The sequence below is a fragment of the Myotis brandtii genome, unplaced genomic scaffold (assembly GCF_000412655.1).
Source record: "Myotis brandtii unplaced genomic scaffold, ASM41265v1 scaffold300, whole genome shotgun sequence".
NCBI lineage: Eukaryota > Metazoa > Chordata > Mammalia > Chiroptera > Vespertilionidae > Myotis > Myotis brandtii.
In genome coordinates, this window is record NW_005361459.1 from 2,002,202 (window position 1) to 2,016,597 (window position 14,396).

The window sequence follows — 14,396 nt, forward strand, 5'->3', positions numbered from 1 at the left end:
TAATTTTAGGCTTAATATGCCAGTAAAACATTTTGTGGAATTCAGGTGATACCTTTTTGTGGGAGATTAATTTATTTTAGCAACTCAGAGTAGGAATCAACAGGACTTTCTGTTTAAGCTTTCAAAGAAGGAGGACATATGTCCTTGTATTGAAGCGGGGGTGCAGGGGGGGGGGGATGTTCATGTCCCCAGTTTAGTCTGAAGTTGGTATTAGAGGCCTGTCGTGATTGTTAATCGTTGAAAAAAAACAACACAAAAGTAGTAATATTTTTTGACACATGAAAATTGCAAGATCCTAATTTTAGTGTCCATAAATAGTTTTTTGGGTGTGTGTTTATGTTCGTTTGTTTGTTTAATACCACCTCATTCACGTGTTGTTTGTGGCTGCTTTGGTGCTACCGTGGCAGAGTTGAGTAGCTGGCAGACCACATGGCCCATGTGGTCCTTTACATAATGTTTACCAACCCCTGATCTAGTATTTCCCCTGTTACTGCCTTCTTTCAGTGTCTAAACAAAGCTGGCCACTGAGTATACAGAAAACACAGCACATATAGCCACCGCAGCTGCTAAACTGATTCCTGTTGTACCTCCTGTAGGTTTCCTGAGAGAGAGGCAGAACTGGTGCGGGGGAGGGGACTGGCAAAAGAAGGTTCCAGGGGTACATTCCAAAGACACTTACCCTGCTTCATCAGCCCCCTGCTTTAGCTTTAAGGAAATGGAAGGAAGGGAAATGGGGTCCTCTGGTTTACTGTACTTATGTTTCTGGAATGGTAATTGATTTAGAAAAAAAATTACTATTAAACATACTTTTGCCTTGGGACAGTCTCTTTACCCCTTGTATTTAAAACTTACTAAATTTTTTCTACCACGAAATTGATTTACATGGAATTTTCCAGAAGTACGTTTTTTACTTAAGTTGAAATACTTTTGCCTTTATACATAGTTCTTCACAAGCAAAGGAGCGGGCAGAGTGGGGCGCGGGGGTGGGGGGGTGGCATTTTCAAAGCTCTCCATGCTACATTATGAATTGTGTGGACTTACATATGTAGATCTGGTATTACTTATCAGCTCTGTGGAGATCTTTTAGGCATGCAATCTGCCATCTGCTAAAAAAGGCCTTTCTTTACCCTTAATCCTTTTTGAACGGGAGCAGCCATGTGATTTAATTTTAGGCTTTTCTATAGTTAAGGGCTCTAATTCTCTAAATCCAGGAAAATATATTGGGGGGGGGGGGGGGATTGAGAGTAGGGGAAATGATGGGGTGGGTTATTCTCCCATTCTCCAAAAGTGTCTGTGGTTGTATTCAATTAGCCTCTGTTGTTTTGGAACTAAATACACTATTATGTCATCTGACCTATACTTTGCCAGGAAGTTATTGATGTTCATGATAACTGATAGGCTTAGACCTTTGTGTCCTTAATTAAATAGCTGTATGACTGTAGCCCTCTACTTACAAGGTATGGAGGTACATGCTGCCATTGGGGAAATAGGCCCATGGTTTTTATGTTAACTGGAGAGGTAACGAGATTCTAAATATTTCTCCAATAACATGGAGGACATTATGTCAAGTATATTTTGTTCATGTGAGTCATAGAAGATTTCCCATTTACATTTAGGATGTTAAGGTAGTAGAATTTGTCACAGTAATAATGTTTTATGGAAAGGTATAAATATGATAGGGTATATATTGATCATCAGTTCAAAGATTAACAGCATCTTCCTTTAAAGATGATAGCGTAAAATTAGTTAAAACCAAGATTTGAAGGTAAATAACCTAACCATTCTAGATTGTTTTATTACCAATAAAGCATTATGTTTTCTGTTAACCTTTTTAATTTTCACTGAGTGTTTCTAAAGGATACTTGGAGTGCAATAATGTTTCCTCTGTGAGCCAGTTCCACACCTCAGAGGCTCTTAGCCCTTCATAGGTTTGTGCATTTACCACAGCCAATTTATTGCTTGAGTGCCTGCTGTTGGTAACTTAAGGATGACCAGGCAAAAGACTATGGATGACTATTATTTTATTTTGTTTGACTTAATTTCAAGGAAATTGCAAAAATTACATATGTTCTGTTACTTTTCTGTTTTCAGATGATTTGATTTAGGGAAGAGAAGATCATTTTCATTGTTTGGTTTTTATTATTTTTGATATTATTAAGCTTGTATTTTTTAGATATTATGTTTATACATTTTTTCTTTTCTTTCATAAACAGGTAGAAAGCATTGTTGACAAAAGGAAAAACAAAAAAGGGAAGACAGAATATTTGGTTCGGTGGAAAGGCTACGACAGTGAGGATGACACATGGGAACCAGAACAGCATCTTGTGAACTGTGAGGAATACATTCATGATTTTAACAGACGCCACACTGAAAAGCAGAAAGAAAGCACATTAACCAGAACAAATAGAACCTCTCCAAACAATGCCAGGAAACAGATTTCCAGATCCACCAACAGCAACTTTTCTAAGACCACTCCTAAATCACTAGTGATCGGCAAAGACACTGAGTCCAAAAATAGTCAGTTATTTGCTGCCAGCCAGAAGTTCAGGAAAAACACAACTCCATCTCTCTCAAACCGAAAGAATATGGACTTAGCAAAATCAGGTATAAAGATACTTGTGCCTAAGAGTCCCATTAAGAGCAGGACCACAGTGGATGGCTTTCAGAGTGAGAGCCCTGAAAAACTGGACCCCGTTGAGCAGGGTCAGGAGGACACGGTGGCACCAGAAGTGGCAGCTGAAAAGCCAGTTGGAGCTTTATTGGGCCCTGGTGCAGAGCGAGCTAGAATGGGGAGCAGGCCCCGAATACACCAACTAGTGCCTCAGGTGTCTGGCTCTGTGACTGCAGCCATGGCCACGGGATTGGCTGTTAATGGAAAAGGTGAGTATCTAGGTGAGCAGCTCAGCGGTTGTTGTCCCTGTCAATGGCCATGGACTGTTAACTCAGCATGTGTGGTGATTTTTCAAAGGGGTGTGGGTGCTCCTTCCTTCTGTGTCTGTCCTACTCTAGATGGCAAGGAATCTGCAGAGTCTGTAACAGATGTCTGATTAACCGTTGAGAGAGTTTGCCAGCTTCTCTTTTCTTGAAGCCTTTGGCACTTCTCTCATAATCAGAACTGGTGAGTCTATTTAATTTGGCACCCACAAACTACCATCACATTGACTTGCATTAAACAGCGTCTCACTCTAAATAGGTTAATGTTGGTATTTGTTTTACAAGAAGTTTTATTCTGAAGCCACCTACCTTTATACATCTTAGACACTGAGTCTCATGTTAAGAATCTAAGTATAGCCCTGACTGGTTTGGCTCAGTGGATAGAGTGTTGGCCTGTGGACTCAAGGGTCCCAGGTTTGATTCCGGTCACGGGCACCAAAAAAAAAAAAGAATCTAAGTATAACCAGTGTTGATTAGAAGTCATGATCCTTATTATGCTAACCCATTTAATAATCAGAAATGCCTTTCAGTGAGGGTTTACCTAGTACCCCTACTCTTGAATTCTGCACCCTAATTGGTTATACCATGATCTCCCCATCTCCTAAGACAGCAGACCGTTTCCTTCCCTCCACTTTCCCATGCCTAGCTAGCTACCAATTTGTTTAGATTCTATTAAGTGTTTCTCTGATAGTAAGCCCCACTCGTCCTCCCTCACTTTAGGTCCTGGTGACTTCTTACCTTCCATAGATTTCTAATTGCTCGCCTGTATCCTGCCTTTTGAGAGTTCCCAATTCTTTTTTTAAAAAAAAATATATTTTATTGATTTTTTACAGAGGAAGGGAGAGGGATAGAAAGTTAGAAGCATCGATGAGAGAGAAAGATCGATCAGCTGCCTCCTGCACACCCCCTACTGGGGATGTGCCTGCAACCAAGGTACATGCCCTTGACCGGAATTGAACCTGGGACCCTTGAGTCCGAAGGCCGACACTCTATCCACTGAGCCAAACCAGTTAGGGCCCCAATTATTCTTGAATAGGAAGGGGGACTCCAGTTGCCAATCTGATGTTAACACCATTGCCTTAGTTAGCAGATGTGCTCCTAAGTTTCTCTGCTGGGCCCTCACCTACCATTCTCACTCTCTCTCTCTCCAAGTCAGTACTCCTGCCATTCCCTTTCCTTACCTGTGTGTCTCCCTCAAGTAACACTAAGTAGATAATGTACAACAAAATGAAATGATCCCAGTTTGCTTAGGGGAGCTGTTTTTCTCTAAAGAAAATTCATCTAATATACTACTCTAACCATCTTACTGTGGTGCATCCGACAAGTTTTGGCTTAGGCCCTTGTGTAACAGTGAAGAGGTATGTTGAAATATGGGGTTTCCCTTTGGACAGTAAGTTGCCATCTTGCTAGTGATTTTCAGATACACACTTTCCCCAAATGCAGCACCTCTTCCCTATTCCAAAAGTTTTGCCTTCACCTGTGTAAAGGAACTTGCGTGAGCTCATTTAGAGTTGACCTTGTATTTTTGACCTGTTTGTGAGTATAGTTTCTCTTACTTTGTTGCAAATGAAGGACCATAGGAGTTCAGAGGTAGAAGATACTTTATAAAGCAGCTAATAGTATGCTTTATTCTACAGATAGGGAAGTCGAGTCCAGAGAGAGTGTGATGTTCAGACAGAACTAAGAGCAGATATGGAATCAGAGCATTTCTCAATTTCTACTCCCTAGTTTTTCTCAACATTGCAAGCAAGCCTCCACAGGACAAAGGAACATCTACCTCTTGATTGATTATTTAGGGTCAGGCCCTGTGCTGGGCTCTGACTACAAATAAGGACTGGGCCCCTGCTGTGACCCTCTGGGACAGGGGTTGACAAACTATAGCCTGCGGCCAAACCCATTGCACCATTTGTTTTGGTAGGGCCTACAAGCTAAGAATGGTTTTTATGTTTTATAATATTTGAAAAAAATAAATGGAATTATATTTCATGACACGTGAAAATATAAGAAATTCAAATTTGTGTTCATAAATAAAGTTCTATTGGAACACAGCCATAGTCATTTGTTCACTTATGGTCTGTGGCTGCTTTCCAGTCACAGAGATAGAGTTGAATCACTGTGACAGAGACCTTATAGCTGCAGAACTGAAAAATTTACCTGACTCTTTACGGAAAAGGTTTCCTAACCTCTGCTCTAGGAAGCCACAGTCCTGGGCAGTATTTTGTGGGGAAGTGGTGGGCAAGGGGACAAAAAAGGCTTTAGAAGACATGTGGTTCCGCCTTGATTGTGTACAAAAGTTCTATGTACCTACCTTTGGGGGGTGGGGGGGTGTCATGATTTTCCAAACTTTTGACCCCTAAGTTTTTGACATTATTCTTTTACCACATTTACGCAGGGTTAACTGCCCTCTGCAAAAGCCTTCAGTTTTGTGTATAATAAGTATGCTGGCCTCTATTTAAATAAGGAGCTGCTGACTTCTATGTTTATTACTCTTCCCATATAAAAAAATTAGATGTCCTTAAGGATGGCTATGGTTAGAACCACGAGGGATGTGAAAGCATAAGATCTTACATTATTTTTATCTTGTTCTATGGAGTTAGGTATTTGGGGTTGGAATAACACTGTTTCCAAGGCCCTTCTCTCCTGGCCCTGAGTCCTATATACTCTACTTACAAGAGAGGAAGCATGGAAGCCACTCAGGAATGTTGTTAGGGCAGTGGTAAATGACATCCCCGATGGCCATGATCGAAATCAGGTTTGCAGACTAAAAAAGAAAAGAACCAGCATCTACACCCTCAGGAGCCTGCAGTTGGAGTGTCCTTCCTGAAAGAAATGCGAAGCCAAAAACAAGTGGTGTCTTGCTTAGACAACTTGGCACCTACCAAAGGCCTTTGCTTCCCCTCACCCCTCCCCTTTTTAGGAAGTTGATTTTGTTGTTCCCTCAATTGGAGTGTAAGCTCCATGAAGGAATTTTGTTTTGCCAGGACTAACTCTTGCTGTCTAGAGTAGTGCCTGCGCATAGTAGGTGCTCTGCAAATGTTTGTGGAAGTAATGATTCCATTGCTCACTAAAGACAAGGTGCCCTCCAAAGACAAGGATGGTAATGAGTCTTTGTAGCCTTATCACTGGGTCACACTAAAATAGGAAGGGAAAACGCTATTGAAATGACAAAGTATGTGGGCCAGAAGCACGGGAACATTCCAGAAAACCCCTTACTAGCTCTCAGGGTGCATCTTTCCTGGATGACAGGCAGTACTGAAGCTATGTTAGCTTCATTTTTAAATTTTTAAAGCAGTTGTTTGGTTTTACTTTCCATATTAATTGTAGAGCTACATAAGAAAACTAATGAGTATTTCAAAAACAAATTAAAACAAATACTCATGGCATCATTGGGAAATGAACCATCTATTTAAAATATTAATCGACTGTGAGGGATATTTTTGCCACCAAATACAGCAGATATTAAAATATCTGATAGCCAAAAAAGTAAATGTTTCTGGAGAATTTTAACACGCATGATTATTTTTACAGAATAACTGTGTGTTTGTATACTTAATTTTTAACTTTTAAATATTAAACAAAGATTTAAGGTTGAATATATTGCTTCACTCAGAAATATGAGAAATGTTAAAACTTAAGTGATACACCTATCTTCTGTTATTCTTTGAATTGCTTAATAATTTAATCCTAAAAAAGAAATAATTCTTTTACATTTTTTATTAAAAATCTTCAAACAAATCCTCTTTAATATATTTGAGATAAACAATTGAGATACTTCATTAATGACAACTATATTAATGTAGTCCCTTAGTTTTCCTTATTCTTAAGTAATAATAGAAATAAGAGAGCTCTCTCCATAAACAAATTTTGTTTTTATATACAATCTGTATATATAAAAACCTAAAGCGACTGAACGACCGGTTGATCGGTCGCTATGATGCGCACTGGCCACTAGGGGGCAGACGCTCAACGCAGGAGCTGCCCCCTGGTGGTCAGTGTGCTCCCACAGTGGGAGCGCCGCTCAGCTGACCGGCGGGGGGCAGATGCAGGGCTCACGGCTGGCTGCTGCAGCAGCCCAGAAACTGCTGCGGAGCGGCAGCGAGCCTACTGAGCAGTGGCAGCAACAGGCACAGCAGGGCCAGGATGAACAGGAGCGGCAGGCACCAGTTTCGGCCCGATCCCTGCAGGCTATGCTAAGGGACCCCACCGGTGCACAAATCCGTGCACCAGGCCTCTAATATAGTAATAATTTCCAATTTTGTCATGTTTCAGCTTTGGGGTAGTCCTCTCAAACTGTATATAATCATCTCATACCACACTTGTGCCCCAGATGTTGCTCACCATGAGACTGAACTCATATTTGTCTTTTCACTTCCTGTTTTTGAGTCTAAGTTGGGTGCTCTTCCAAGTCAGTCACATTTTATTTTTTTATTTTTATATATATTTTATTGATTTTTTCACAGAGAGGAAGGGAGAGGGATAGAGAGTTAGAAACATCGATGACAGAGAAACATCGATCAGCTGCCTCCTGCACACCCCCAACTGGGGATGTGCCCACAACCAAGGTACATGCCCTTGGCCGGAATCGAACCCGGGGCCCTTCAGTCCGCAGGCTGACGCTCTATCCACTGAGCCAAACTGGTTAGGGCTCAGTCACATTTTAAATCACAAATGAAGAAAGGCTATTTAAAAACTCAAATTATCAGAAACCTCTTGAAAGAAGGCACTAAGGAGTCAAATTCTCCAAGGTGGCTTGGACACTTGTACTGAAGAGAAGAGAGCTTATTCCCTCTGAGAGAGTAAATGCTGGTGGAAAAGATGCAGAGAAATATCCAGAATGGTGGACAAACACAATACTTTACATGGTAAAATGGGAAAGCACCGTGGCAAACATTTTAATCTTCTCCTGTAGAATCTTCTATATTGTCTAGTCCAGGGGTCCTCAAACTTTTTAAACAGGGGGCCAGTTCACTGTCCCTCAGACTGTTGGAGAGCCGGACTATAGTTTAAAAAAAACTATGAACAAATTCCTATGCACACTGCACTATCTTATTTTGAAGTAAAAAAACAAAACGGGAACAAATACAATATTTGTATTTGCATGTGGCCTGTGGGCCGTAGTTTGAGGACGCCTGGTCTAGTCCAATTGTTCATATGTAATTGGTACTTAATTAACATTTGTGTGGGAATGAAGGAGTTGCTGGAGGAATTTCTGTTATTCTACTTTCATTATTGCTATTTTCTAAAAACTGTGAACAGAAGATTTTGGGGGTAATTGGAAGAACTTGCAAAGAAAACAAGAGCTAGGGCAAGTTTTGAGCTTGCATGCAAATATGGAATGACATATGATTCTTCCAGCTGGAAAAACTGAAGAAAACATCTGTCGATTAATGGTGCAGAAAACCCTTTTAATATATCAGTGAATAATTTTGCTGTATGGCAATATCCAGCAGGCAACTTTATAGATAATCACTAGGCCCCTCACCCAGATTTGTTCACTGTAGAGCTCAGTATCACCAGAATGAGTTTCAGAGCAGTAGAGCCTTTCCACTGTCTTGGGCACTTGGTCATTTGGAGACAGAAATTACCTCAGTGTGTGATTCTGTGCATTCGTTGTTGTTACCCCCAAACTACAGTCTCTGAAGTCTTTTTCTGTAATTTTTCCTAGTTGGGCTGGCTTCTTCCCCCTTCTCATCTGCCCCCCAACATAGTAGTGCACCTGTAGCCTTTATAGCTGTGTCCTCATCAAATTCTGTGACATTCTCAACCTCCTGCAAGAGGACTTCCCCTTCACCTTCCTACCTTCACTGAAATCAGAAACCTGTACCACAGGCCTCCTCTTTCTCTCACAGCCTCTGGAGTAGAATACTCATCTCCAGATGATGGCAGGGGAAGTGAAAGCCAGCCTCTTCCAGGCTCATATGAAGTCCCTTGTTGAGGCTTGTTTTCTAACTTTTCTCCCTGCTTGTTACTGTCTGATTGACCAGCCTCGTGGTCCTATTTCAGCATTCCTCAAAGACTTGGGCTTCTGAATCACCCCATGACAATCTCATCTCTAATACTATTGTGTTTATTGTGTCCCTGCATTGTGCCAGGTGGGCACTTGGGCTGTTTCAAGATCTTGGCTATCTTACCTAATAATAGACAAACATGTAAATTGACCGTACCTTCGCTACACTAACCAGCCAATCAGGAGAGTATGCAATACTATGTTGGGGGGCAGATGAGAAGGGGGAAGAAGCCAGCCCAACTAGGAAAAAATTACAGAAAAAGACTTCAATCTGTCGTTAGTCACTATACCTGCTACTCTTAAGGAATGCCCATTTTACTGATAATGCTAGGCTGAAAGAAGTGAAGGGACTAGAATTCAATAGCCCCCTTTTCTCAGGGTTCTCCTTTTTAAAAAACTTGTTTTCACCATATTCTCACTTTTCTTATAGGCCAGACTTATGGAGAATATGGTTCACAGTTGCTTTCTCTTTTCTTTTCCTACTCACTCTTCAGTCTGGCTCCTGTCCTAAATCATTCTCCAGTATTCAATACCTTGGTCCCTGATCACCTCCTAATCACTAAATCTGGTACTTCAGTCTTTATCAGAATAGGTCACTCCCAGCCACATGTATTATAATTCACCACGTCTTTGTTTTTGTTTTGTTTTCATTTTTCATTGTAACAAGCATATACATTAAGTTTACCATCTTAAACATTTTGAGTATAGTACAGAATGTTCAAGTACATTTACTTTGTGTATAACAGATTTCTAGAACTTTTTCATTTTACAAAGCTGAAACTCAGTGTCTATTAAACACTGATGCCCTCCCCACTTCCCAAGCCGTTGGCAACCACTGTTCTTTGTTTCTGTGATTTCAGAACTTTAGATGCCTTATATGAGTAGATTTAAATAGTATTCTCCTTTTGTGACTGGCTTATTTCTCTTAGCATAATGTTTTGAGGTTCATCCATGTTGTGTAGCCTATGACAGGATTTCCTTTTTAAGGCTGCATATGTATTTCATGGTATGAATATACTACATTTCTTTTCTTTTTAATTTAAATTTTTTATTGTTGACACTATTGCAGATGTCCCCCATTACCCTCCCTTTGCCCACCTCTACCCAATCCCCCTCCCATGACCTTCACAACACTATTGTCTGTGTCCATGGGATATACATGTATATATGTTCTTTAGTTATTAATCCCTTTACCTTCCTCTCTCCAGCCCCCTCACCACCCTCCCCTCTGTCATTTGTCAGTCTGTTCCATGTATCCGTGCCTCTGGTTCTGTTTTGTTTGTCAGTTTATTTTGTTCATTAGATTCCTCGTATTAGTGAGGTCATACAGTATTTTTCTTTTTCTGGCTTATTTCACTTAGCGTAATTATCTCCAGGTCCATGCATACTGCTGCAAAGGGTTCCTTCGTTCTTATAGCAGCATAATATTCTATTGTGTAAATGTACCACTGCTCTTTTATCCATCATCTGCTGGTGGGCACTTGGGCTGTTTCAAGATCTTGGCTATCTTACCTAATAATAGACAAACATGTAAATTGACCGTACCTTCGCTACGCTAACAAGCCAATCAGGAGAGTATGCAAATTAACCCAACAAAGATGGTGGTTAATTTGCATACGTAGGCTTCAAGGGGCGGAGCGAAGCCTGATGGCTCCGGGGCTGGCTGGAGCCCAACCAGAGCGAAGGCCTGGGTCCCGGGTGCCAGAGGCAAACCGGTGTCAGCAGCCAAGGGAAGGGAAGGCTTATTGCACAAATCTCTTCATGCAATAGGCCTCTAGTTATAAATAAAGCTGCTATAAGGGTGCATATATTCTTTCTGATTGGTGTTTCAGGGTTTTTAGGATATAATCCCAGAAGTGGGATTGCTGAATCAAAAGGCAGATTTTTGTTTGTTTGTTTTTGGTTAATCCTCACTGGAGGATATTTTTTCCCATTACTTTTAGAGAGAGTGGGGGGTGAGAGAGAGAGAGAGAGAGAGATGAGATCTAAGATAGACACATTGACTGGTTGCCTCCCTCACACACCCCAACCAGGGGTGGGACGTGAACCCGCAACCATGGTACGTGCCCTTAGCCGGGAATCGAACCTGCAACCCTTCAGTGTGCAGGGTAGTGCTCTCACCATTGATCAGCACTGGTCAGGGCACATTTTTTACTTTTTGAGGAAACTCCATAGTATTTTCTACAGTGGCTGCACCAGTCTGCATTTCCACCAACATTGCACTAGGATTCCCTTTCCTCCACATCTTGGACGTTTTATTGATAGTAGACATTCTGACAGGTGTGAGAATTGTGGTTTTAATTTGCATCTTTCTGATGATTAGTGACCTTGAGTGTTTTCTCACATATCTATTGGCTATCTCTATGTTCTCTTTGGAGAAGTGTCTATTCAGATCCTTTGCCCATTTTTTATTTTAAATATATTTTATTGATTTTTTTTTTTACAGAAAGGAAGGGAGAGGGATAGAGAGTTAGAAACATCGAAGAGAGAGAAACATCGATCAGCTGCCTCCTCCACACCCCCTCACTGGGGATGTGCCCGCAACCAAGGTACATGCCCTTGACTGGAATCGAACCTGGGACCTTTCAGTCCGGAGGCCGACGCTCTATCCACTGAGCCAAACCAGTCAGGGCTCACCTTCAATTTTAAATAATAGCCTTGCTGGATAAAGTAGTCTTGGTTTCAGGATTTTGCTTTTCATTACTTTGAATACCTCATGCCAATCTCTTCTGGCCTGAAGTGTTTCTGTTGAAAAATCAGCTGACAGCCTTTTGGGAACTCCCTTTTAAATAGCTAACTGTTACTCTCTTCTTGCCATTAAGAATCTCTCTTTGTCTTTAACCTTTGCCATTTTAATTATGATGTGTCTTGTTGTGGGTCTCTTTGCATTCATCTTGATTGGGGACTCCCTGTGTTTCCTGAACTTGTGTAACCTTTTCCTTCACCAGGTTAGAGAATTTTATTTATTTGTTCAAATAGGTTTTCTATCCCTTGCTCACTTTCTTCTTCCTTAGGCACCCCTATGATGCAGGTATTGTTACATTTCATGGTGTCCCAGTGTTCACTTAAATTATTCCTGTTTTAAATTCTTTTGTTGTTGCTGTTGTTATTGCTCCAATTAGGTGTTTTTTACTACCTTATCTTTCAAATTGTTGATTCGAGCCTCTGCTTTATCCAGACTACTTTTAATTCCTTCCAATGTATTCTTTTTTTTTTAATCCTTACCTGAAGACATTTTTCCCCCTCATTGATGAAAGAGAGAGAGAGAGAGAGAGAGAGAGAGAGAGAGAGAGAGAGAGACATCAGTGTGAGAGAGAAACTGCAAACAGTTTCCTCCCAGATGTGCCCCAACTGGGAATTGAACCCACCACCCTTTAGTGCATGGACAATGCTTGAACCACTGAGCCACATTGGCCAGTGCCTTCCAGTGTATTCTTGATGTCAGATACGGTATTCTTCATTTCTGGTTGGTTCTTGTTCATGATTTATATGTCTTTTTTCATTCTGATGTAAACTAAGATGTTACTACTAAGTTCCTTATAGTTTCTATTAAGTTCCTTGAGTATCTTTATAACTATTACTTTGAACTCTATATCTGGTAAATTGCCTGCCTTCATTTAATTTAGCTTTTTCTGGAGATTACTCTTTTTCTTTCATTTGGACATTGTTTCTTTGTCTCCACATTTACCTGTCTCTTTGTTCATTTTTGTGTATTAGATAGAAATGTTGTGACTCAGAGTCTTTGTGGGGTGAACTTATGTAGTAAGTATCCTGTGGAATCCAATGATGCAGATTCCTCTTATCTCCTGAGCTGAATGCTCTAAGAATGTCCCTTTTGTGGATTATTTGGGCTCTCCTCTTATAATTTGTTCTTAATTGTTGTCCCTTTTGTGTGAGGAATCAACCCTCAGGCTGGCTGACTGTGAGGCTTAACCCCAGCCGTGTTGTTCACGCTGTTGTACAGGTGCTGGCAAAACAAAACAATACAAGAAGCAAAACAACAGCTTACAACAGAACCCAACAACAGCAAAAGCAACCACGAAAGAAAGGAGAATTAGAAAATGAAAAAGAGAATAAGAATAATAATAGGAAAAAGAAAATGGGGTAAAAAAAAAAAGCATATGAAAAGAAAGAAGGGAGAGAAAATATAAGAATAAAAAATAGGAAAAGGAAAACAGTAAAGAAAGAAGAAGACAGTATGAAAAGGGGGGAAAAGGAAAAACTAAGAAAAGGTAAAAAGGAGAAAGAAAAAGCAATAAGAAAAGGGAAGAGAAAAATAAGAGATACGAGAGAAAAAATAATAGAGTAATGAAAAAGAAAAAATAAATAGAATAATGAAAAAACATCCACAAAGTGGAATTCATCTCAGCAGAATTTAGTGCCTTCTGGGATCTCCCTTTGGATCCTATTCTTATGTTGACTGAGGCTGATTCTTGTATGCAGCCTTCAGGCCTCCGGGTGGTACTAGCCAATGTCAGAAGCTGTCCATGTTTGGCTCTCAGTGACATGTTCGGAGCTTCAAGCGATCCACAGTTTGTGGCTGTCTCCTGTGGGCTTGGCTATGCAAAGAAGGGACCCCAGGGCATGTCAGCAAACTTCCTAGTATACCTCAGGATTGGCCTCTGCCTGCCAGCTAGCTATCAAATTTAGTCATGTAAAAGGCTGTTTCTGAAAGGGCTTTTGGCAGAATCAGGAGGATCGGACTTCTGAATCTCCTATGAGGGTGAGGGTGAGGTGCTGTTCAGGGAAGATGATGGGTGAGTTCCCCCATCTCAGAGCCATACATCTGAGTGTGTCCCATTATATTTCCCTACTTGTGGTAGGGTGGAGCCCCTCGGAGGCAGCTCTTTGCGGTCTGAAGTAAGCTGTTCCGTGAGGGGCAAACGAACGCCAGTCAGGTTCCCAGGAAGTGGGGGAATGGCCTCACCCCAAGCCCATCACTGACGCCCCTATAGTCTGGCCAAACCCATAGTCTTGTCCTCTGCTGCAGCCTCCTTAGCAGTGTTGGACACGCTTTCCCCGGCTGCTGCTGCAGGGAGGGGCTTGTGCCTCAGGAAAAATGGCTGCTGGGGTGGGGGGGGGATCCTGTCAGCTGGTCTTCCACGTCTTTTCCCAGTGCCTCCCACCCCAGACTCTTATTAGGTGACGCTAGTCTGCACTGCCCTCCCTCTGGCAAAGCCCATGTTGAGTGGCTGTGAATGAAAATCCTGTGCTCTGGCCCTTTAAAAAAGACTGGCTTTGCCCTAGCTGGTTTGGCTCAGTGGAATGTCAGCCTGTGGACTGAAGGGTCCCGAGTTCGATTCCGGTCAAGGGCACATGCCCAGGTTGCGGGCTCGGCCCCCAGTGGGGGGTGTGCAGGAGGCAGCCAATCAATGATTCTCTCTCATCATTGATGTTTCTCTCTCTCCCCCTCCTTTCCTCTCTGAAATCAATAAAAATATATTTTAAAAATATA

The 14,396-nt window shown here is 41.4% G+C and overlaps 1 protein-coding gene across 1 annotated transcript in view; it reads left to right on the forward strand.

Annotated features, from left to right (window-relative positions):
• Positions 1 to 2,207: 2,207 nt before the first annotated feature.
• CDYL (chromodomain protein, Y-like) overlaps positions 2,208 to 14,396 on the forward strand; it is a gene marked incomplete at its 5' end in the record, with an annotated part of 95,675 nt that continues 83,486 nt past the window's right edge. The window contains one exon of the mRNA XM_005869642.2: positions 2,208 to 2,880. Coding sequence (XP_005869704.2) covers positions 2,208 to 2,880 — 673 coding nt within the window. The remainder of the gene's footprint in view (positions 2,881 to 14,396) is intronic.